The sequence below is a fragment of the Rhamphochromis longiceps genome, linkage group LG16, assembly GCF_057381845.1.
Source record: "Rhamphochromis longiceps isolate RC_006_pf linkage group LG16, R_longiceps_female_GT1.1, whole genome shotgun sequence".
Taxonomy (NCBI): domain Eukaryota; kingdom Metazoa; phylum Chordata; class Actinopteri; order Cichliformes; family Cichlidae; genus Rhamphochromis; species Rhamphochromis longiceps.
The window spans coordinates 13,759,585-13,785,919 of NC_140572.1; the positions used below are offsets into that span (position 1 = coordinate 13,759,585).

A 26,335-nucleotide genomic window follows, 5' to 3' on the forward strand; every position below is an offset into this window, starting at 1 on the left:
GCTCTGGCTTGGGTCATTAAAGTTCATCACTTTTGCAGTTGAATTTTTGCAGGTGAATTTTTTGCAGGTGAATTTTTTGCAGGGAAATTTGGAGGATAAAAATTCAGTGTCATAAATTCAATGTCTAAAAATACTTGAATTCTGATGATACTATATTTCTTCCATATCTCAGTCGCACTTTTTTCCCGCTTCACTCCGCACGCCAGGCTTGTGCTTTGCGCTGGGAAGGGGGGGAGGGGCGGTAGTTACACTCGCAATAGCACAGGAACAGAGCGGGAGGGAGAGACAGAGAAAGAGCCTGGGACAACAACGTCACATTAGAAAGGTATAGTAATCATCCACAACTATTTTCAGTTGCAGATGGTAAAGGATTCAGAACGTTTATTCATGCAGGGCCCATATGACAGAATGTGCATGTTCTTTTTGTTTTCATATTTTAATTTATATTTAATTGTGTTGTGGTTTGCAGTGTTTTGTGTTGTTTCACTTTAAATTTGTTTAAAAAGAAAAAAGATGAAAATTTAAATAGTTAAAAGTTGAAATGTGAATAGTTGGTTTTTGTATTATATGATTTATTCATTACATTTTATGTGGAGTGAATAAATAAAAGTATATTTACGGTGGCTGCTAGAGACAAAGCACGTACAAACTTCAAAAGTTACGAACCCTGAAGCACTTACAAACTTCAAAACACGTAAAAATTCCATAGCACGTACAAAAGACAACAGAAGTGCTCCAGGATGCTAGGGGCAGTGTTGAGCTTTTGTTACTTAGTGGCTACAACGCTAGAAATGTGTTTTGGAGTTTGTACTGTTTTTTGGAGTTTGTACGTGCTTTGTCTCAAGGGGCCACCGCATATATTTATATATAAACATAAATAAAACTTTTTTTTTTTTACATTAGTAATTCATTTTGTGCATAATTTTATATTATTGTTAATAATAAATTAAAGCAACAAAACAACCCGAAGAGCTGGTTGGGAGCCGAAAGAGCCGGTTCTCTAAAAAGAGCCGGGATCCCATCACTCTCTTTTCCATTTGTTAAAAATAAATCTAATTTAAAGTTTGCATTTATATATATATATATATGTTCTAGACAGTCTTTCAGTTCTGGTGACAGCGGACATTAAAGCTAGTTTAGATACTACTTCAGAATAAGTGCCTTAGTTACAGCCCTTCACATCTACTAAGACGACTGCACAGTGTTGAGCCTCGACATTAGGACTCTGCTAATACTTGGTTAAAGAAAGGCAAAACAAAGAGGATAAGACATTTTTCAAAGGATGCTTTTTTTTTTTTTAATGACAGAAAACAAACAAATTCACGTGCCAGACAACAGAAGTAGCAGCCTGAACATGCCTCTAACTTTAAGGCAGCAACATTGAGAGATTCATAAATTCTTCTTCGATCAAAAATTATATTCTCTATAGCAGGCTGATTAATAGCTTTTCCCTCTTCTTAAAAATAATATGAAGAGACAGAATCAGAATCAAAGGTTCTGTCACAATCAAAGGTTCTGTCACATAACAAATCAGAGCTGTTGGTTTCTTTATTATGACTGCTTAGCAGTCTGCGGCCTGGTCAGAAGTTCAGATATCATCTCCCTGATGGTCCTGAGGGGCATGCCACAGAGGACGCCCTGATGCTTTGCCCTCAGCTCAAGCATAGCATCCACAATCCTCTGCCTCCCCACCTCTGGGTGGAGCTGTGTCAGCTCTGCTATCAGAGTATCAAAGCTGCTCATGGTGCCATAGTGTTGTGGCACAAAGGTTCCCTTTGCTGTAGGAGAGATGCACACCACCTTCCTGTTCCTGATGCTGGGCTTAACAGGAGGCGGGGTTATCAGCTGGAGAGAACAGAGGAGCACACATTTCCATATTAATGCACTCAAAAAACAAAAACAAACAAAACAAACAAGCATAGATCCAGTCCCGATCAAAGGTTTAAGACTTGAAAAATGGCAAACAAGCCAGCTGACAGAAAATGACAATGAATAGACATTTTTGCACAGATTTAGTCTTGCACAGGGTATGTGGTCCCAAACTTTTGCTCAGCTTTAAAACAGCCTGTTTCAGTTTAAGTGTTGTTTTCAATGAATTGCATGCTTTCAAAAAAAAAAAAAAAAAAAAAAAAAAAAAAAGTTGTGTCCCACTCCCAGCTCTTCTTGTTGCATGCTGAAGCTCTACTTGGAACCTTGTTAAGATCCAACCATGCAAAATCAGATTTTTCCCCCCCATTTTTCAAGTGGTCTTAAACTTTTGATCGGGACTGTATGTTCTGCTTCTAACAAAGATCTGAATGCACACTTAAAGTTTAATTGTTTTAGAATGCCTAATGCTCGTCTGCTCACCTCAGTGCTGCTGGAGTCAGTCTTGGAGGTTTGTGGTTTGGCAGCGTCCTGTGAGGAATCAGGTTCAGAGGCCGAGTTCTGGCTGTTGTTCGTGGGTCTGCTGATGTGCTCCAAATGTAAAACGCGACCTTGCATTCTGCATCCATTTAGCTCTTTCACTGCAGTCTCAGCAGACTGGGGGCCACTTAACATAACTATGGCAAATCTTCAGAACATAGCGAGTTGTTAAACTGGCATGCGTGTGCTGATTTGTGAAGCATTAGAATTCGCTGCTACAACCACACATAAGTAAACCTTCTAGAATTGTGTAGAAATGTAACATTTTACAGTTTTGTATAAAATTACAGCCCAGGACTTAATTCTAATCTCAGTGTCATTTAATGTTGGATAAACACTAGCATGACATTGCTACTGGACTTTTACATTACAAGCAATACATTAACATCTGCTTTTGACCAGGTAGATGATTTACTGTATCACTTTGCACACCACTGTGACTCCAGCGATTACATGGAGCAGGGTGAGTACTGCCAGTCTAACAAGAATAGAAATCCCACATGGCAAAACATAATTCCCTAAAGAAAACTGGTGGCCCAAGAGTAAACAGACCTGCTGCAGGTGGAGTGGACACAAGGGTAAAGTAATGTGTTGACAGCAGTACACAAAAAATATGACAGGATAATATCACAGATCACCTGGAATCAGCCAAACACATGCAGGTTTACTTTGATGCAGTTAAAGCATTCATACTCAGGATTGGAGTCACGATTTAAAGCCAAAAACACAGGGAAACTGGGCCCATAATAATGTTTTCCTTAAGGAAAGAATTAAAGAATTGATATAAAGACCTGAATGTGTGACTACTTAATAAAACAAGCATAAGCCTGAATAGTGGGGAAAAAAGGACCTCACCTCAAATCCTTTAAAGCAGAAATGCTGACTTCAGTGGGATGGTATTTCTCAAAGAACAGCATCATGTCACTCTGACAGGGACAAAGTTTCAATTAAAGTCTACACTGCCCTCTGCTGGCAATCACACTGCAGTACAATGGTTTTACATAAAAGGATCATTATACAATTTAACTTGTCAATTAAAATTTCCAATGCGAAAAAAACAATGAATTTTAAATGACTACTCAAACAACATTGATGAGTACATGTTCACCTCCGTCACATTGCTGGGCAGCTTGGAAACACACAGTACGGAGCTCATGGCCTCCTGACTGGCTGATTCTGGAATGAAAACAACTTAACTGCAGCTACTTAGAATTTTAATTCTCCAAACGTTCAGCCCTAATGCACTGTTTGCTCTCTCACCATCAGACACATGTGCCGTCACCGGTGTGGGGTCCTGTCTCACAGCAGTAGCTACATCATCTTCTGGAAGCTCCAGCTCTTCCTCAGCATCATACCATTTCTCACCTGTGTTCACCTCTTGACCCGCAGACCCTGTCCACAAAAAGAATTCCTCAGATAACCAGTATTCATAAATTGGTTACAGACGCTTCTGCGCATTATGGTTCGAACCTCCATCTTGAGGGATGAGGGTAGGAGCTCTCCTTGTACTGTCATTTTTATTTTTGAGCCGTTTTTCCTTTTCCTGACCAACCTGAGAAAAGAGGGGGAAAAGTTGACTTGTTCATGGTAATGAGGCCCAAATACAGGAAATATTAAAAAAAAAAAAAAAAAAAAAAAAAAAAAAAAAAAACACAAACACCCCCCACACACACAAAAACAAAACACCAAGCTGAAAAAAAGGACGTGAAAAACAACAATGTGAAGAACCTTTCCGCCTTGAGCATCAGGACGTCCACCATCTCCACTTGGTGCATCCAGCTTCTCCTGGGAGCTGCTTTGGATTAGAAAACATTTGTCATTATTTTGGGGGGGGGGGGGGGGGGGGGGGGAAGTCTCATCTACTCAATAGCTGAAGCAAAATAACATACAACTACACCGCGTTCCAATTATGCAAATGATATTTTCCCCTTATTTTTTGTAAATAGTCGATTCAAATGACAGTCAGCATAATTTGAGTCAATTTTTGAGTACAACTCAAATGTTACTCAACAAAACTGCCAATGAAAAAGTATTTTTCAAAAATAATAAACTTAAAATGCACTGTTCCAAATTATTACGCACAGAGTTTCAAAACATTTTATAGATAGTAGAGAATTGAAAATGGTCATTTGTTGAATTTGCAGCATTAGTAGATCAATTTTACTGAAATCAAAAACATCTTAACAGGTTAAAGCTACATATTAACATAGGACCCCTTATTTGATAGCAGTTTTACAATTCTTGCATCCATGGAACTTGTGAGTTTTTGGAAAGTTTCTTCTTGAATGTCTTTGCAGGATGTCAGAATAGCCTCCCAGAGCTGCTGTTTGGATGTGAACTGCCTCCCACCCTCTTATTTTTTGGTTTGAGGATGCTCCAAAGGTTCTCAATAGGATTGAGGTCAGGGAGGAATGGGGACCACACCATGAGTTTCTCTCCTTTTATGCCGATAGCAGCCAATGATGCAGAGGTGTTCGCTGTAGCATAAGATGGTGCATTGTCTTGCATGAAGATGGTTTTGTTGCAGAAGGCACAGTTCTTCTCTTTCTACCATGGAAGAAAGTGGTCAGTCAGAAACTCCACATACTTTGCAGAGGTCATTTTCACACCTTCAGGGACCCAAAAGAGGCCAACGAGCTCTCTCCCCGTGATTCCAGCTCAAAACATGACTCCACCACGTCCTTGCTGACGTTGCAGCCCTGTTGAGACATGGTGGCTGTCCACCATCCACCACTGCATCCATCTGGACCATCCTGGGTTGCATTGCACTCATCAGTGAACAGGACTGTTTGAAAATTAGTCTTCATGTAGTTCTGGGCCCACTGCAGCCGTTTCTGCTTGTGAGCATTGGTTAGGGGTGGCCAAATATAAGGTTTATGCACAACTGCAAGTCTCTGGAGGATCCTACACCTTGATGTTCGCAGGGCTCCAGAGGCACCAGCAGCTTCAAATATGTGTTTCCTGCTTTGTTAGCAGCTGCTCTCTTAGTTTGATGCATTTGTCTGGCAGAAACAGTCCTCATTGTGCCTTTATCTGCACGAACCCACTCAGCCACAAATTTCTTACATTATGGTGATCATGCTTAAGTTTTCGTGAAATATCTAAGGTTTTCATTACGTGTCCAAGGCATTCAACCATTTCATGCTTTTCAGCAGCAGAGAGATCATTTTTCCTTCCTATATTGCTTGAAAATGGTGGTCTGCTTAATAATGTGGAACATCCTTCTTTAGTAGTTTTCCTTTAATTGGGCTCACCAGGCAAACTAATGATCACAGGTGTCCAAGATTGATTTCAGTCATCCAAAGAGCCCTGAGACACAATTTCATCCATGGGTTTAATTGAAAAACGATCATTATGACACTTAAACACAATTCGCATAATAATTTGGAACGCGGTGTAAGTGCGTGTACCTGTTTAGACCTCTTTGTGGGGGCCCAAAATTGACATGTTACTATACTTGTGGGAAGCCACGGTCACTTTATGAAGACAAAAGTGCCCGTCCCCACAAGTTTGAAGGCATTTTTGAGACTCAAAATGCCGTTTTAGTGTCAGGGTTACAATTAAAAAATGAATGCCAAACCATAACCTATGTTTAGGGTAAGCAGCTAGGGAAAGCATTCTGTCAATTAGATGTCCTCACTAAGATAGCAAAATGATAGCGTGTGTGCGCGTGCACATGTGTTTTAATGTACCAAGATGAGATTTCTCCCAAAACTTCACGAATGATCTAGACAGGAAGACAGAAAAAGAAGTTATTTCCAAATAAAGTCCAATTCATCACCCAGCCCCACCACAGAGCTGGCAGATGTATTGTTGCACCCCTAGTAAACATGTATCGATATTGAACCGTTCGATACAGTGCTTTCGGTTCTGTACGCATATGTATCGAACACTACAACATGTTTAATTTATTTTATCAACTTTTCTTCTGACGATGTCGTCTGTGTTGAGCGCTCAGTGGATCTGCGTTCGACTACTCTGCCTAGGCTGCACTGTCGAGTGCAGATCCACTAGCACAGCGCAAGCTAGCAAGACAGAAGCTAAGCTTGTTGCAACATGGCAAATGCCTCAACGCTACCCGAAACTGAACCTCCCCCACCCTCATTCAGATCTGGCCTTTGGAACCATCTTGGTTTTCATGTGACGTATGACCCTGATGGTAAGCGTGTCATGGACTAAAGTAAAACAGTATGTCGGATGTGCCACGCAATGCTCAATTGGTGGGAACTAGTGCGTTAGCGCAGTTTGCTCGTTAACGTGTTGACGTCGTCCAGCCCCACGCACGGGGCGATCTGCGGTAACTTGTTAACGGAGATTTGCCGCGTTATGGTGTTAATGTCATTTAAACGAGATTAACTCCGACAGCACTAGTGGGAACACAACGAATATGACTGCACATTTACGCCGACATCATCCTAGTGCAAAGACAAGTGGAAGCAGACAAAACAAAAAGCATACATACTACAAACTTTACGAGTCATTTAGACAGCCGTTAGCACATGATTCTCCTTATGGGGACCTGATATGTTTAATATGCTGCTGAGAATATAGCCCAGAAGAAGCGTATAGTATAGCTTTTATTTTGGAAAGAGCCATTTCTCTGTAATAAACTCTTTTCCAAAGATGAGCGATTTCTCGATCAGATAGATTTATTTTCTTTATTATTTTGTTGTTTCAGAAACATTAAATTTAAAAACTGTACTTTTGAGAGAAAATATTTATAATTTTAATAAATGACAAATTAAAAAAGGCATGAACATTTTTTTGTATCAAAAAAATATCGAACTGTGACACCAAAGTATCGAACCGAAACGTGAATTTTGTGTATCATTGCACCCCTAATGTTTACCTGTGCAGGGATGTAACTTGATCCTGTGAGTATCTCGCCAGAGTCAACAGATAAAGGCTTCAGTTGCTGCAGGGGAAGCCCTGCCTGGATCTTACTCTTCATCTCATTATAGTCCAACTCCAGTTTTTGGAGAGCAGATATAATGTTTGAAGGAGGATTCTTTGCCCTGCAGTGAGATTCGGGACAAAAACTCTTGTCTGAGACAGAGGCTTATAGGCTCAGACACATATTGTAACTTGGTGCATACTTACACTAGGGTGAGCTGGTTTCCCTCAGTAGAGGTGTAGTATAGTCTCCAGCAGTGCTGTCTGCATATGCTGTACTGCAGTGCCAGGAGGGCTAGCTCTGCTTGCTGAGCACGGTCCATACACTCACACTCTTTTCTCAACTTGCCGCCAACACTGGGGGGGGGGGGGGTTTACATACACACATTATACTATACAGATCATGCATAAACAGGTCATGCGTGCGTATACTAGGGCTGCTCGATTATGGCAAAAATGATAATCACGATTATTTTCACTGAAATTGAGATCACGATTATTTGACGATATTTATTTAACCCTTTAAGACCTACCATAGAACCAAGTCCACCAGAGCTTATATTATTATTTTTTTTTTTACATGTTGTAGTGCCATTTGTGGGAGCATTTCAAGTTGCTATACAACTGTTATAGCCCATATTTTAATAATATGTATGCATTAAGTCCATAGTAATTACATAAATTGCAAAAAAGTGCAATAAACTACAAAAAAAATTGAAAATCGCTTTTGTTTTGTTTACATATATTTCTACTTGGAGAAATTTAAGAGGTTTATCCCTCAAAACTTTAAATACAATAAAGTTGCAAAAAAATAGTTTCCCACCACAGGAAATTTATTTTGAGTGTCTTCATAGTTTTATTTTGGAGATACAGCAATTTTTATATACTGCAGGAAAAACAAAAAACAATCCTATGATGCAAATTTGCAAAGAAAACAGCAGGTGCATCATTTCACTGTGGGAAGTGTTACGAACAGCTGATAGGAACGGCGAAGCGTGTTTCTGGAATATTATGTTTTTGTTCCTGCAAGCGCTTTTTATGCAATTTTTGCAAAGCTATATGTGGAACGAAACCGTGACCGAGGACAAGCTGATGGCATCAGATGTAAGTACAACTCCTCCGGTTTCATATGCAAAACAAATTATTGCGCTAGCTTACACGGTCCAGGTTCTACAGGGATTTAAAAATAGTTACGCAAAACGGAGCGTGCTGCTCTGACCGGCTTTAAAGGGTTAACAATGACTTTAAAAAAATAATATAAAATAGTGTGCAACACCACTGAAGTTTTTTTTTTTTTTTTAAACTCTTTTCAACCAACAGCAGTCACTCTCCTCTCCAAATAACTTCTGCTTAGCTTTCCGAGCTTCCCTCGGGTCCTCTTAATCAGCGGTCTCCAACCTTTTTTGCGCCACGGACCGGTTTATGCCCGACAATATTTTCACGGACCGGCCTTTAAGGTGTCGCGGATAAATGAGGGAGGGGCTAATAATCGGCTCAGTCATTTTTAATGATCGTTGAAAGCCCAGATCGTAATCGTGATTAAAATTCGATTAATTGAGCAGCCCTAGCGTATACTTCACCTTTTTGTTTTCTCTTTCCCTTCCTGTGTTTTCTTCAGTTTGAGAAATTCCTGAAATATTAATAGACTATTTAAAAATGTTTTGCTGGAGCTTCTATGAATGACAGCTGTTTGGGTTCCAATCTTACCTTGGCGATATAGTCCAGATCTGCCATGCGCACTTCAGTGTTAATGTGTTTGTCAGCTGTTTCCAGGTCCTCAGTTTGAGTAAAGACTGACAGGCACTGCACCACCTCAGTGCCAATCATCGCATCACAGGTGGGGACGCAGGGCATAGGGGAGGTGTGCTTATCTACACTTTTTACCTTGGTGGCAGACTCATATGACCTCAAGGTCTCAGTGCTGGCTTCTGCTGTAACATCATTATTAGTGGTGACTGGACACGAGTGACCGCTCCGGTTTTGTTCTTTCAGACTGTCATTAGCCAGACAGACAAGGATGCTCTTATCATCCTCCATGAGGCTATGAAAGGTGTCGCTTTGATCTTCAAAGGTTAAGAGAGTTGATTGCAGTATGGTCAGTACCATGCATATCCTCATCTCTGCATATATGTTTTGTGGTGTTTTCTTCAGCTTGGCACAGAGGAAACTTACCCTGTTCTGGCTCCACTGCCTGCACAATGCTTCCATCGGTGTACTCTGGATCAATCATCTGAATCCTGTCAGTACTGCTGGAGTATAGGAGAGACTCTTTGGTAGCCATTGGCCATTCTGACCTGTAACATCAAATAATGTTACTCATTACTCTCAGCCTAACAGGTAGTGCTGTTATAGAAACCAAGTTCTTGTAAATATAATTAGAGTGGTGTAAGAGTGTTTGGTCTATGGAAATTGCATTTTGTGTTTACTTGGGTTATTTTGGTCTAATATCTAATCTTTGTTTGATGATTTCAAATATTTAAGTTTGACAAACACAAATAACAGAAAATCAGGAAGGGGGCAACATATGCACGACATTGAATATGCTGCAGATTTAGGTAACTTTAAATATTTTTTACATTTCTTTCCGATGTCTAAAATAAATTCATTCACTCTGTAGTTGGGGATAATTTAAATCCACAGTTGGTTTAAAGTAGATGTCCGTAGACAGACAGGAGCACCAAAGCTGAAGTCAAAAAGCTGGACACTGTCAGCAGCAACATGGATTTTAGACATGCAACACACATCCTGTGGGCCCACCATCCGCCAGAGGCGGCGTAGGGGTCCGGTGCAAGGTGCTTCAGGTCACTGTCAAGGGCAGGTCCCTTGCAATTTGATTACTCAAGCTGGCCATGGGAAAAGGGAATGTCATCTGTCTGGTATGGAAGGAAACTGAAGTGATGAGAGTTTGACAGAAAGAAAGAGTAGATGTAGCTGGTTCACCTCAACTGACATATTAGGGTCTGAAACTAGTCTCCTCAGAGGGGCTGGGCTCTGCTCCAGTCTAGAGTTACATCAGTGAGAGCAGCAGGCAGGTATACACCAGCCTCTGTGCCTTTGGTAACAGGTATGCACTGTCATTTGCACTTATGTGGCAAAATCATGGTTCAGAATACCTTCTTGCTGGTCAGGGGTTCAAATCCAGTAAACGGTAGGCTAGGCCCTCCATGCTACCTAATGTGTATGTGCTACAGTTAACTCAAGCCATACTGGCTTGTCTGTTGCTCATATTAACAAGGTCTGTGTGAGGTGTTGAATAGCTGTTTTAATGCTACCATGCATGTAATCCCAGGGGAAGGGGTTACATGAAGAGGATGTGGAACTTATGGCTTTGGTAACACCAAACATCTAGACTAAGGGTGAGATAGTAGCTCAATGTTCCAACATCCAGAAGAAGCAACTGCTATCACAACTAGAGATTGATGAGGTACAACACAAATGCTACAGCAAAGGGAACCCAGGACATCAGCTCAAGGGTTGAGAAATCAACATCCCCACCCTCCAAGATTGGTTACCAAGCTCTAAGAACAACTGGTGGGTTGCTGTTGAATGCAAGAGCAGCTGACCTGAAGTTTATGACTAAGCTGGAAACCTGGATCCTCAGTGGCTGATTACCAAGCCTACGTAAAGTACCTGATGAAAGTCTACCAGAAGATGTGAATGCAGCATTACGGTCAACGGCCACTGTCACAATGTATTTGGCTATATGGTAATTAATACCACCCAAAAAAAAAAAAAAAAAAAAAAAAAAAAAAAAAAGTCACTGGCTACCCTCTGCCACCCCTGCAGGCCACCGCCAGATCCTTCTGTCTCAGGAAAAGCAGGGCCCTCACAGGTGACTCCTTGCACCCGTTCACCACTTGTGTGAACCGTCTGGTCGGCACCTCAGGTCAATCAGGTCCCACACCTCCAGACTCACTAACAGCTTCTTCACCTGGACTGTTAACAAATACTACCCCCACTCACCTCACCAATCTGAGCCACAGTCTGAGTAACGCTCATCACTCAGGCCACTCGCATACAATCTATACTCAGACGAAGTCCTTTGCACTGTTTCCAAGAACTTTGTTCAAGAAGTTTGTCTACATTTCTCCTGTTTGTCATTTATTCCTAATGTCTTATTATTTTATTCCTGCAGAGTTGGTGTGGAACACCCATAATTTCCTTTTACATGTACATTGACAATAAAGGGCTATTCTAGTCCATCCTATGATGAACAGCCACAAAGAACAGTGTCCTCAGTGGAGATGGAGCATGAAGGGAAGTAAGCTAACTGTCGGAACTGCAGGAAGGCGCAATGTAAAAAGCGGGGCCTAAGAACTGTCCACACCTGTGGCCTTAGAAACTGCTAAACCAAGCCAGCCTTGGCTACCAGCTCGAAAAGGTACACCAGAGAGACAGAAGCAGTAAGAGCCTCACCAAGGCTGAAGATTGAGCAACATTGGGAGAAGGATGCAACACATAACAACAATTCTCAGCGATTAGTAGAGCTCAGCATACCGTAGCAACATTACTGAACAGGATCCAAGAACGTCTCAAGTATGAAGAGTTTGGACAGGACCAGGTCCTGACATGACTCACACCTACTCAATAAAAACACTGCTCTAAGTCGAAGACTCAGTGAAATAAGATGCATACTTACTGTGATGGACTGAAGTCTGCACTCTGGCCTTGTAGCCCTGAAATCTGGTTCCAGGGCTCAGGCATTCTCCTCTGTCGACATACCTCGAGGTCCGTGTCCAGAGAAACGCTCACCAGGCCGGCTGGTTCCTTGCACACAGCTGCACAGCTGCCCGTTTGAAATGAGTACCTATCTTCATTCAGCTGGCACAGTGGCAGTCCCTTTCAAATAACAACAGTGATTTGTCTTTAAAAAAAAAAAAAAAAAATATACAACTTTGACTACACAAACTAAAGCTCTTTAAACACACTTACAGGTCTATAGCAGGCCTTCTGATCATTTGTTTTTTGTGTGACGGGGCTGCTGCAAGCTGCACTGAAGCCACCAGGCATGTGAGCCTGCCCAAACAGCTTTTCTTGATGCTCGTTCCTGTTACAGCCAAGCAAAGTTAAATTCTCCCTACTGGGGAGCATCTCCAAGTCCAGGTGAGTGCTGGGTGTTTCTTGAATAAAAAGCAAACAAATGGAACTGTTACAAGATTGAAAGTATGTGAATGGAACTTGGTCTCAAGACTTGGTAATCTTCAATTAATACTCATTAAATTTGACAGTTTGAGACAAGAAATAAGCCTTGTTCTATACTAAGACGTGTTGTGAAATTTATTTTTACTACAATTTTGTTGTCATTGCCTGTCTGTGGGATATCTCCAACCGCAGGATGAGTAACCTGAACTTATACCAGGAATTATCCGAAAGTTCCAGGACTTCACTAATTAAAAAACGATTCCAGATTTAAAGATCTTCTCTTCAAAGTCATCTTTCTGTGCAACTGTGGCCCGCTTTCAGCACGATTATCGTTTTTAGATCACTTAACTAACTCCTCTTGGTCCATTTGCATGGTCTGCATGTGCCTGTGTGAGTTTCTTCTGGGTTCTTTCCACAACCCAGAGACATGCATGTTACATTTTGATTCTTGGCAATGGATTTAACACAGAAGATAAAATCCTGTCTAAATTAATAGATATTTTAATATCTATTAAGTGTTATTCGGTTGTAAAATAAAAGGAAAGAACAAGAGAGAGAGAACGAGAGCTATTGATGGCAGGCCTGAAAGAACAAAAAAAAAAAAAAAAGAAGAAGTTTTGAGCATATCGAATAACTTCTATGGCCACAGGCGTATAACATCGAGCATCTAGGAGTGCAGACTGCTTCTGCAAAACACTTGTGAAAGAATGTGTCACTCTCAGGAGCTCGGTGAATTCCAGTGTGGCACTGTGATAGGATGCCACCTCTGCAATAAGTCAAGTCATGAAATGTCCTCAATACTAAATATTCCACAGTCAGCTGTTAGCTGTATTATAAAGAAGTGCAAGTCATTGCACTTCTCAGCAACTTGGCCACAAAGTGATAGGCCACACAAAATTACAGAGTGGGGTCAGCAGCTGAGGCGCACAGTGCACAGAGGTTGCCAATTTTCTACAGTCAGTTGCTACAGACCTCCAAATTTCATGTTGCCTTCAGATTAGCTCATGAACAGTGTGTAGAAAGCTTCGTGGAATTGGTTTCCAATTCCATGGCTGAGCAGCTGAGGAACCCAACAGAAGTTGGAATGAGAGAATAAAATGGGTAGAGGGTTGGAAATCACACCTTCGAGTTGGGCTATTATCTGTCTAAGTCAGAGACATCCAGTGAAGCCAGAAGGTGAGTGCACCGGCAGCATTAGTGACAGCTGAATGTGCTGGAATGCGTATCCATTTACTGTGCTGACGCCAACCAAACGTTGACAAAGCACAAGGTCACTAACAGGCATGTTAAATATTCATTTTGTAAATTTTTATTTAAAAAATTCAAGCAAAAAAAGTAGTTAAAAATAAAGTAAAACAGGTAGACAGCTAATGGACAGGAGCTGAAAATACCATCTATTTTGGAAGAGGTCCTGAGAATGAATATTAGTTATGTTTTTTTAATTGGCAGAGTCCCAGAACTATCCACCAATAGCACAATGTCCAAACCAATCTGATTAATGCTTTTAAAGGGGTTTCTGTTTTCTGACTCAAGTGTATGAGATGATTATATTACCACATCCATCCATCTCTGTTCCTGCAGTTGTAAACCTGTAAAGAAAATGAATTTTAGTGAAGTGATAGAACTTGTCTGATATGTGTCTTCACAGTAACACATACACGTGCTGGCTGGCTGTCACAGCTGACTGGGCAGGACTGCTGCCATCTGTAAATTTAAAAATAAATTTAGTCTGAGCACACCTAGTGCAAGATTTTAGTACTATAACATACTTACCCTTCACATGAAGCCTATGTATTTCTAAGGCAGGATGTCTTTGCAAGAACTGATGAAACCCTCCTCCTTCTAGGGAAAAGAAAAACATGATAAGGTAACTACAATTCATTTTCAATGCATGAAAATGTGCCTACACCTATACACAAAAATGCTGAAACTGTTAGAACGGTTCTACCAGTTATTTAATTTGCTCATCAATGTGACAACTCTAGGTGATATTTTTTGTTACAAAGGTTACAAACCTAGAGGGAGTTTTGATGCTCTTCTCGTGTCTGTATGGTTCTCTCAGAACAACTTTGTTACGTTAACTGGCATTTGCTCTGAATGGTTGCCCTCCCCCGACTCCCCAGTTGAAGCAGGAAACATATTAGCCAATCATGTACTGACAGCAGCTATCAAAGTTCTGTATTTTCATTTGTAATTAGTGTGAATGCTTGAAAAGCATTCACAGTATTGTTCTTCTAATCTTTATTATTATTATATTTTATTTTTCCGTACGTTTTTTGAAAGCCTACTCCTTCAAAACCGTTCAACTTAGAAAAACCATTCAAACATCGTTAGATTCCTATTCTTTTGGACAACATTGCTTCTATTTTTCTCATTTTTAACATTTATATTTTTAATTTTATTCAACTTTATTCAACAAAAATTTATAATGTATTTCAATGGGGAGACCCTTCAAATCCTCATTCAACTTACTCATTTTTAAACTCTTACTACTTCCACATACATTGACATAGAGCCACCATTCAAACTTTAAAACGAAGACAAGACATTCAACTATTCAACTTGTATTTATCTTTTCAATATCTATTATACTTTTTCTTCAGTTCCAGTTTAAGTTTCATGATGTTTTTTCACCCGTTTCAGAGTTTATAATGGGTGTGTATGGGACGGAATGTTGGGGCTAGAGTGAGACAGCTCAACTGCTAGAGTGAGAGGAGCAAAAAAATTAATCTTAAAATCTTTTTTAAAACTGCTGCTGTGTCCGCAGCGTTTGCTCTACAGGTATGATTTTACCCTCAAAACGTAGCCATGGCTGTCCTCTTTCATCCAATGTGTTTACTATTGTACTAGGTGTTATGGTTCTTTCATAAATGTCACCAATGCACAGCCTCCTCCCTCCAACTCTTCCATAGACTCTAATGTTAAAATGGCTCAGAAGGTTCGTTTGAAAATCAGAAGAGCATGGTGTCTTTACACTGTCACCACGTCCATATAATAAACTCCACAGGCATGAAAACTGAGAATTTGGTAGACTAGACATTGCTGTCGCTCACGGTGAAAGAATTTTGTCAATACGACTTTTACTTTTCATTTGGGAACGATTTGTTTCGGCCTGACTTTTCTGTTCATTTTAAGCAGCAAAAGTGAGGTGCATGTCTGTGTGCGTGTGTATGGAGCCATTGGGTGCGGTCACTATAGCAACCAGGCTCACACCTGCCTGCTTAACGAGCTCTGCCTGCCACTCTGCCAAGATTCATCTTAAACACTTCTCTTTCAACTGCTGCTGTGTCCACAGTGTTAAAGCCATCATTTTACCCTCAAAACGTCGCCATCGTTGTTCTTTTTCCAACATCTTGTCTTTCAAAGCTCAGAGATGTAAACTTTTTAAACTGTGTGGGTCCAAGTGGAGGGATCACATTTTAGTCATTCAGTGATTCAAAGAATATGACCTTTTAATATTCATTCAGATGTTTTCTGACTAAATGTTCTTTTCTCATTTCTTAGGGTTTTCTAATTTACATTTAAAACATTTTCAGTTTTTTTCCAACTCCTCCTTCTGTGTAACCTTCAGCTTTTAGCAGTTCAGCACCTTTGTTTTCAGGTTAAATTCGTTTTTTTTTTTGTTTTTTTTAATCTCATTCAATATTTTTAACTCAAAATTCAGCAATTAATTCATTTCAGTGCATACATTCAGATTCAAGCATTCACACTGCAGTTTCTTCAGAAAATGCACTTTCTAGTTTGATTAGTTATTTCCAGATTAAGTTTGCTTGTTTTGGCTAAGTGTCATTATTTAAACATTGTTTTTGTGTTTGTTTTTTTAGTTTCAACTATTAAAGAAAGAAAAAAAAATTCAAAACCTCCCCACAGATATATCATTAAGTACAGTAACTGGAGTAGCTGCTTATATTTAGTTTAACAGTTTCTCTCTGATCTTTCCGAGTTAACTTTGTGAGGACTAGAAAAGTTTGCTTTACAAAACCTGTGCTGGCAAATTATATGGGGACTGCAATTAATTTTAGATCACTTTAATGGTTAATTGCATACTGAGCACTCCAAATAAAAATAAGAAGAAAAGTTATAGATTCCCATGATCAAGGGTTGTTTGTGTAGCCTTTGTGGAAGGCTCTGTGCAGGAATGCAGTAGTGAACCGGAGCAAGGTCCAGAAACAGTAGCGCTCACAGTAAGATGGTACCTTAGGCGCATGAAACTGGGTAACAGGTCAGGGAAAAGTCTGTGTGTGTCCATCCCTAGGTGAAGCTGCACCCAATGGAGGAGAACAATGGGCTAAAGCAGGGGTGGGCAACTCCAGACCTCGAGGGCCGGTGTCCCTGCAGGTTTTAGATGTGTCCTTGAACCAACACAGCTGATTTAAATGGCTAAATTAGCTCCTCAACATGTCCTGAAGTTCTCCAGAGGCCTGGTAACGAACTAATCATGTGATTCAGGTGCATTGACCCAGGGTGAGATCTAAAACCCGCAGGACACCGGCCCTTGAGGCCTGGAATTGCCCATCCCTGGGCTAAAGTCTAAACCACCGCACTTCTCAACAGGTTTTGACCAATCAGAAGCACATTCTCTTTTACAAATACCACTAGTACTGCTGGTTAGCATCATCTCTCTGGATTGAGAAAAACATGGATTGGGACCGAAACCCTCTTTTACCTTAGATAAAAAGAACATGCAACAACTTCATTAATTCATTTTTTCCTAAACCACTGTGTCTTTTAGACTCCATTCCAACACAACTCTTCAGTTCTACTATTAATCAATTATTAAATATGATCAGTTTCTATTAACAGGATGTGTATCACGGGTTTTCACTTTAGCTGCAATGAAACCACTAATTAAAAAGCTTTTAATCAATTCAGCTTTTTTAGCCAACTACAGACCAATTTCTAACCTCCATTTTTATCTTAAAAAGTCTTGAAAGAATTACTGCTGTTGCGGCTCCTCCAACCTATGGCCGCGGCAGGCTAAACATGAGGACACAGATGACGCGCAACAATAAACACATAAAATACACTTCTGTACCATTTGCTCCTTTTATTTCCACATGCAACTGTCCAATATATAAATCAGCACATGGGATTAACTATTAAACAAATGCACAGATTGCACAAAATAATAACTGCAACTTACCAATAACTGCACTAATTACAATGCCAACTTACAATTAAGGCTATGGCATCAATTAGTGCACAAATATACAAAAACCCATCAAGTTCCAGTTAAAATACATCAAGCTGCGGTCAACAGAAAGTTTTGCCTCATGCTCACCCTACCTTTCTGCTCATCAACATCAGGCACAGTGAACAGGTGAGTGCAACCACATTTATCATCTACCACTAAGGAATGGTTTTATTTGAATGGTTTCGTTCTGGATTCACAGTGCATCATAGCACAGAAACAACACTAGCAAAGTTAACAAATGATCTTTTTATGGCCCGTCATAGTGGACTGCCTCGCCTGTTAGACTTCAGTGTAGCATTCAATAGCACCAACCACAGTATTTTACTGCAGTGATTAGAACACACCACTGATATATAAAGGAAATAGTCTGAATTACATCTGATTCCAATGCTTTATGTAAATGGAGAGCCGTCTTCACATATGAAAGTTAATCGTAGAGTTCCACAGGGTTCGGTGTTGGGACCAGTACTATTAGCATAACATATACGTCCCTTAAGTAACATTATTAAAAAACAGAATACATTTTCATTGCTATGCAGATGATTTGCAGCTTTATTTATCTATGAAGCCTGACGAGGGCATAAAGATGTCCTTCAACATGCATTAAAAAAAAAATAAATAAAATGTAGGAATGTTTTCTTTCATCTGCATAATCTCTTAACATTGGAAGCATCCGGTCTCAGAGTGATGTTGAAAAACTAGTTTGTATGTTCATTACAGCTAGGCTGGGCTATTGTAATTCATTATCAGGTCAAATGCTCCCAAAAAGCCTTCACCTAATCCAAAAATGCTGCAGCAAGAGTACTGGGACTAGAAACAGAGAGTACATTTCCCCTATATTAGCATCTTTTCATGGCAACCTCTTAAATCCAGAATTGCATTTAAAATCCACCTCACATACCAGATCTTGAATATTCAGGCCCCATCTTATCTGAAAGACCTCATAGGGGCATTTTACCCCATCACAGCGCTTTGCTTTCAACCTGCATAGCCTTCAGTTTTCAGGCTCCTCTTCTCTGGAACCAGTTCCCAGTTTGAATCCTGACAGACACACTCCCTACTTTCAAGACTGGCTTAAAACTTTTCTTTTATCAAAAGAAAAGTTTATTTTATCAAAAGAAAAGTTTATTCCCCCAACTATAAGCTTTATCAAAGCTTATAGTTGGGGGAATAAAACATTTTCAAAAAGACAGTCATTCAAAAAGCCTGGAAGTCTGCTGCCCAAAAATCACATTGGCAATTACAAGAAACTGGCGCATTGAAAGCAAAATATGGTGTGGTGTGGCAAAGACATGCATAGTACTATAAGCCCTAATACATTCTCTTTCACATCTTTCTTGACCTCTTTATGTCTTTTACTCTTATGCTGTTTTGTGGATCACAAGGTTTAAAATTACTTATAAACACACACACACAGTAACTCCACCAGAGTGCCTATTTTGGGTCACTTTTGCCGGTGTTCCAGATCTACTGGCGTTTAGATCAACTGGCGTTGGTCGAACAGATGTGTGGCAGTCTTGCGTTTCAGGAGCTGCTACCGACAAACCAGCAAAAAAAAAAAAAAAAAAAAAAAAAAAAAAAAAAAAAAAAAAAAAAAAAAAAAAAAAAAAAAAACGGCAAATGTGTCACCTGTGACACTTGTGAGGTTGTCTCAAACACACTCCGTCAGTCTTGATGCTGTTGAACAACAAAATGTTTAAAAATGTGGCGAGTTTACCTGGTGATATCCTCATGCGCGACGCGATCGCGAAAACAGCAAACAAGTAATACCACGCCGATGTTGTTCACAAGACAGCAAGAGTAAACAATCGGGAGACTCTAGTCGTCGTTATCGTTCCGCTCGCACGGTTTATTTCTCCGGTTTCAGCGTTTTTGCTTCACAACTAAAGCGAGCAGTTTACTTTGTGCACTAACATGGACTCGAGTCAACCAGCGCCACCTCTGGCCAAGTGCCACAGCCTACAGCCAGATCAACTTGTGACACACATCTGCACCACGTTTGAATTCGTGTCATGCACATTTGTACCTTTCAATTGTGTCTGTTTGTGCGTCATGCAAATAAACCTTTGAAAAGAATGAAATGATATCATATATTCCTTATTGGCCTACATTTGTACAAAATTCCAAATTATATACACAAAGTCATAGAAATCACCACTCCAATTGGTCATCATGATTTTGATATTCTCTTTTTCCATAACAATGAAATACGCCTTGGACAAATATGACACATCAATATTTCATTAGTGTTGTCACATCACATCCTGTAAGCATCGTCTGTCTGTGTCCTTTCTCTGGAAATTAATATTTCCAGCCAATATAGGCAATCCATCAACATGGCTGGAGAGTTGGTAGTTATATACAGTCTGTATAAGTGTGGTTAATCCAATGAAGATTTGTAAGGAGACGGCAGTTACTTTGAATTCACAGCAGTTACACAGTGATTAGTAATAAACAGAGCCGGTGAGAGTGAATGGATTTAAGAAAGTCAGTGACTCAGGTGTGTCGCTTGGTTTGTCATCTGTTTGTGAGACTGGAGGAGACGTAGAAATCTTTTGTTTTAAATCTTAGTTAGGAAGATTCCTGTTTGAAAACAAGCACTTTTTGTGAGAAATGCAAGAAGTACATCTGCAGAAAGCACACAGTTACATTCTGTCCATCATGTGGACAAAATAGAAAATGTTGAGCATTGGAAAACTGAGAACGTTGGGCAAGTTCAAAATACGTGTTTGTAAGAACGAAAAACCAAATTGTTCCTAAAATAGTTATGGAAAGTCACTGTTGTATGTCTGTGTTCTACATGTTTATCTGATGGGAAATAAAGTTGCTATTGTTTTATTGCAGTTTCTTGACAATTCTGAGTGGATTTACACAGTACGGGTCAAATGACCCGCAACAAAATCAATGTCACTTTTGTTTTTCAACATAATACAAGGGTTAATTTCCAAAACTTCCATATGATCTTCAATTTGTAGCAGATCCACTATCACACAGCAGCTGTAGTTGTGAAGCAAAAACGCTGAATTCGGAGAAATAAACCGTGCGAGGGGAACGATAACGACGACAAGAGTCTCCCGATCGTTTACTCTTGCTGTCCTGTGAACAACATCGCCGTGGTATTACTTGTTTGCTGTTTTCGCGATCGCGCATGAGGATATCACCAGGTAAACTCGCCACATTTTTAAACATTTTGTTGTTCAACAGCATCAAGACTGACGGAGTGTGTTTGAGATAACCTCACAAGTGTCACAGATGACACATTTGCCGTTTTTTTGCTGGTTTGTCGGTAGCAGCTCCTGAAACGCAAGACTGCCACACATCTGTCAGTGCGCCCCAGGGCAGCTGTGGCTACAATGTAGCTTGCCATTGCCAGTGTGTGAATGTGTGTGTGAATGGGTGAATGACTGAATGTAGTGTAAAGCGCTTTGGGGTCCTTAGGGACTAGTAAAGCGCTATACAAATGCAGGCCATTTACCATTTACCATCTGTTCGACCAACGCCAGTTGATCTAAACGCCAGTAGATCTGGAACACCGGTCCAAGCCCGGGTAAAGGAGCAGGGTTGGAATTGTGACATTTTAAAAAAAAAAAAAAAAAAAAAAAAAAAAAAAACCCAATAATTGCTAAAAGAAATTTAATTTGTAGTTCTAAATAAACTCTAAATGCATTTAGGACGTTTTTTACTCACTTTGTCTCTTCCACGATGTTATTTCTCTCTCCAACAACATAAGTTACAATTAGATTAGCATGACCAATTATGCAAATTAGGCGATGACGTCATTTAGCGAGTTCTAGCGACTTTTAGGACAACCAATAGCGATTTTCCTTACTGAGAAGTTGGCAACACTGTTGTGGACTGCTGTAGTGGGAGTACCGACACATACCCTGTATGAGCTTTCTGTCCTCGGGTGACAAACGCAGATACCAGCCCAGCAGCTTGGAGTCAGTTAAGGCCAGTTGCGGATAAGCAGCCACCAAATCATACACAGACCTGAAAGCAGAACCACGTCTCTTTTTTTTTTTGGTTCAGGTTATTTAGCTGGACACAAAACTGTCGTGGTTACATACCTGTCCAGAAAGAACTTCCTGCGCCCCTCTGTTGATGCAGAAACCGACGCTAAGACAAACAAATCGTTAGCTTCATAGCATAATTGCCTAAGTCATTTGACTAAGTCAATGACTTAGGCACTTATGCTATGAAGCTAACGAAATGACAAACTAGTAAAATGTAGTTACTGGTCAAGTTTGCGGTACAGAACACAAAGCCTGGACACAGAATAATATCATTGCGCTAGGACATAAATTGGGATTACTTTTACCCATGATTTTATACTTACGTGGACTGGGTCTTTTAATATAAGGATTGTAAAAACTGCTTTCTGCCCACACATCCGCAGAGTAATGAGGTGCCTCGTGAAAGCCACGCCACGATGTTTGATAAGAAGTCATGGGTTGGGTGTCTATTGCAGTCGACCAAACGTGAACAGGCCACCACGTCCGCCACGGGTCATGCGTGTAGCACGGCTCCATTATAACCGCGAAATGGCGTCAGCTAAACACGTGAACGTAATGACGGCTAATGTTAGCATTAAGCAAAGCTAATGTTTATCTGTTAGCATTTGAATTTTCGGTTTCTCGTTTAATATTTCTGAAAATAAAAAGGCACATACGCTTCTCCTTTTAGTTTTCGGAGTTAGCTTGCTAACTTGTTAGTTATGCTACATCCAAACCCCGCGTTACTCTCGAGGCCTTCAGTTGTCTCATAACTACAATAATGGAAGATATATTTTCTCACTCCACTTCATTTTAGCCATGCCGGGGAAAGATTGGTTCGTCAAAGTACAGGAATAGTCCACTCTCTAATTTTACCTTTAGTTAATCTTCGCTATTGCCATTTGTGAGCTTTAACATTCTCCTCCTACGACACTCTTACACATGCAGCGAGTTCTGTAGGCGAAGGACAGTCAGTTTACCCTGTTGTCACTTACCTCAGTCTGGTAGTTGAGAATAGCACTCAGCAGATAACTTTTTTTGAGGGGCGGGATTACATGTATTTATACACAGTACAATTTTATTTGAACATTGAGAAAAACTAATACAATTCAAGTACAGTTTTCATGGATCGATCGATACTAGCGTGATTGGATCGATACTTTGATTTTAACTGTGTTAATTATTTCTTTGGAAAAAGTGAACCTCAAACATGCACTATATGAAAAATGTCCGAATCTTTTTTTGTGTGTGCTTTAGAGACAGAAAATTTTAAATTCCAGGTCTCCAAAAGCTCAGTTAAAAACACATGAAAAGGTGTGTTTTTTGTGTTAACTAATTATTGTGGAAAGTAACGATCACAGTGATGATTAAAACGTGTTCAGAATTTGGAAATTGAGAATTCATCTCATAAGTCGTGGCACATACTCTCCCCCAATTAGCTGCCCGAATACTTTAAAATTATTGGTACTGATTGTATCCATATCAAAATTTGTAGTTTTTGTACAAAGTATCAGTATCAGATACTACCTTGAATTTTACTTAATATCTAATTGGAAAGGAAATCAGTGGTATCCCACATCACTAGTTTTCATTTCCTTTACTATCATATGTATATTGGACAGTGGTAATGTCCATATTAAACATGGCCAAAGTTTCAGGTAATGAGCATGGTGTTAACAGCAGGGATGAGGAGTGAGACTTGTGAGGTCAAAGGACAGCATGTTAATTTGCTTGTTTCACTCTCAGTGGCATGATATTTAAACATAAGACCAAGACCAGATTTAAATATCTGAAAAACATATGGGGCACAAACACAATATATAATTTTTTTAACATAACTGTACAAAATGTACATTATATTTTAGAATAATTTACTGGGAATAGACTGCATTGCAATGGTGCCGACATGATTGGCTTACACTAAAAAACAGATACAGTGCTGTGAAAATATTTTTGCTCCCTCTTAATTTCTTTTTAAGTATTTGTTTAAGATCATCAAACTAATTTCAATATCAACAACAATGCAAGTACAAATACAAAATGCAGTTTTTAAATGGTCCTTTCATTTCTTAAGGAACAAAAGCTATCCAAACCTATCTGGTTCTGCCTGAAAAAGTAATTGCCCTCTAAATATGATAACTGATTGTGCCACCCTCTGCAGAAAAAACTGCATCAGCTGTTCGATGGCAATGACTCTTTCACATTGCTTTGTGTAAAGTTAATATGTCAATCCAGTCCCACTGGTGGAGTTTTGAGCATGAACGCGGCAGATGTGATGGGACTCAAACCTTCCAAAAAAATTTGTTCAATCGGTCCATAAAATATTTACCCAAAAGTCCTGGAGATCAAGACATTTAATGGCAAACATGAGACAAGCCTTTGTGTTGTTTTTGGTCAGCAGTGGGTTTCATCTTGAAACTCACCTATGGATACTGTTGTTGCTTTCTATGATCAAGTACATTCTACCTAATGTTCACACTCAGAGAGCAACTTGGGGTTAGTATCTTGCCCAAGAATATTTGGCATGCAGACTGGAGCAGCCATGTATCAAACCATCCACCTTCCAATTAGTATGACCTGCTCTACTACTGAGCTACAGCCACCCCAAGTCTTTCCCATTGTGGATAATAGGTGTCGCTGTGGTTCACTGGAGTCCACAGCCACTCCTTCCAGACTGATAGATGTCACTGACTTTGTTTCTCATCTGTTCTTGAGTTTCTTTAGATTGTACCATGATGTGCTGCTTTTCTTTTTATGTTTTAGCCTACTTGGTTTCTTCATTCATCATGTCTGGCAGTAATCAGGCCTGAGTATGGCTAGAGAAAATTACTCATGTTTTCAAGAACTATTCATCCATTACCTTTTCATATAGGGTCAGGTAGGTTTAGATAGCTTTTTCTCTTAATAACTGAAATCAAAATTCTAAGATAAAGTGTATATATAATAATTTAACTATCATAAGTTATCTTTTTCTAACATAAAAATTCGTTTTATGATCTTAAACATGCAAGTGTCACTAATAAAACAATAAAAAATAAGAAATCAGAATGGGGGCAAATACATTTTATCAACACTGTACACGGTGTGCAACAGGCCACCTATACTTTACACCTATAGGAGCTGCTCAGCCATGACAAACTCAGGACATATTTGTTACTTAAAGTACTGACTCTGAGCCTTTATTTTTGTTGGTTATGGCTGTCAAACGTCTGGCTGTACAGTAAACACATACCGTGCACAATATCGTGTTAGTCATTTAATTACAAATGAGAAGGTAAACCAGATGCCCTAGTACTTACTTTATGTGCTTTAGTAGAATTTGTCCACTAGAGGGCAGAAATGGTTAAAGTAAAGTAAGCATGACCCTCTTAAAAATCAGAACTAAATGCCATGTGGGTGGTGTGTGTGTTTGTGAGAAATCAGTTATGCAACAGAGTTTTGGTACTAAAGTCTCACCATGGTAATGAGCATTGTGTGAAACACAGCATGTTAGCCAAATTCTGTGAAAGATTTGAGCTGTTCCCTGGTAGCGTGACCCAAATTTCTCAGTAACTGAAGCCAGAACAGTGCGGGTGATCCTCTCAAACTACAGTTTAAGGATTCTTTGTGTGTCTGTGTGGATGGACACATCTGAAAGCTCACAGCAGAAAACACATCACAATGAATTGCTTTGGTTCAATAACTTAAATGCAACAGCTCACAGTTGTGTACTGTATGTATGTGCGAGGACTGCCCATTTTGTTGCTCTCTTTTCTCTCTGTTGGAGCCAAAGGCAGTGTATCAAGCACTCTGTTTGTGTATTGATTTGGAGTGATATTTATAATGCTGCCTTAAACATATAGACACCCTGCCCATAACTTACTGTTCAACTTTGTCAAGTAATTTAAGTGGTGATGGACAAGAAGAGGTGTTTCAAAGGTGACAGGACTTTTTCAGGGCCTCACTTGCTCCTGTGAAATGAATCACAGTCATTGCATTGGCTTATTTTTGATCATGGACAGCAGGTTTGTAACTGGGAGAAAGAAAACTATATAGCACCTCAGAATTAGGTGGTCATTTTCAGACCCATTGACAATCTACAACAGCGGGCCCCAACCTTTTTTGCGCCACGGACCGGTTTATGCCCGACAATATTTTCATGGACCGGCCTTTAAGGTGTCGCGGATAAATACAACAAAATAAAACTAGTACCAGTACCGAAAAAAAGAAAATTTATTCATAACACATGTGAAAAGACCCAGGAAAACCGAGTTAACGATAAAAACGATAACAAAATAACACTGAAAAACGATAAAAACCCTGAAAACTATACATTTCACACCTGAGCCTCAACTCTCGCGGCCCGGTACCAAACGACTCACGGACCTGTACCAGTCCGAGGCCCGGGGGTTGGGGACCGCTGGTCTACAACATGCAGAAAGATCTGGATAAACATGTCAAAGATCACCCTGCCAGTGATCAGGTACCCTGCTGGGATAATAGGCTGGCCAAAGGAGGAGATAGAAGCCACTGATATCAAGACCAAGAAGCTCCTGACCATGCATGGATGGTTTCAGCCCAAGTCCAGCACCCTGAGGCTGTACGCTAAGCAAATAGAAGGAGCCCTGGGACTGGTGAGTGTCAGAGCCACAGTCCAGGAAGAAACAACAAACATCCACGAATACATCAGGAAGATAGCCATGACTGGCTGTGTGCTCAGTGAATACCT

At 40.0% G+C, this 26,335-nt stretch overlaps 1 protein-coding gene across 2 annotated transcripts; it reads right to left on the reverse strand.

The window, feature by feature from the left end:
* Positions 1-1,292: 1,292 nt before the first annotated feature.
* rbm44 (RNA binding motif protein 44) lies at positions 1,293-22,612 on the reverse strand. 2 transcript variants are annotated; one of them, XM_085384957.1, is made up of 21 exons: positions 21,972-22,612; positions 21,703-21,751; positions 21,519-21,625; positions 14,215-14,283; positions 14,100-14,145; positions 13,996-14,030; positions 12,232-12,419; positions 11,939-12,138; positions 9,472-9,593; positions 9,007-9,362; positions 8,880-8,929; positions 7,507-7,656; positions 7,256-7,421; positions 6,099-6,133; positions 4,135-4,198; positions 3,877-3,958; positions 3,667-3,798; positions 3,515-3,582; positions 3,262-3,332; positions 2,350-2,554; positions 1,293-1,845 (listed from the first exon to the last, which is right to left on the reverse strand). In XM_085384957.1, exons 1-21 carry the CDS (start codon positions 22,162-22,164, stop codon positions 1,552-1,554), a joined length of 2,682 nt encoding a protein of 893 aa, XP_085241083.1. In that variant the 5' UTR covers positions 22,165-22,612; the 3' UTR covers positions 1,293-1,551. The 2 variants fall into 2 exon arrangements, with proteins under 2 accessions (XP_085241083.1, XP_085241082.1); XM_085384956.1 differs by having other exon boundaries at positions 4,135-4,201.
* Between the last annotated feature and the right edge of the window lie 3,723 nt (positions 22,613-26,335).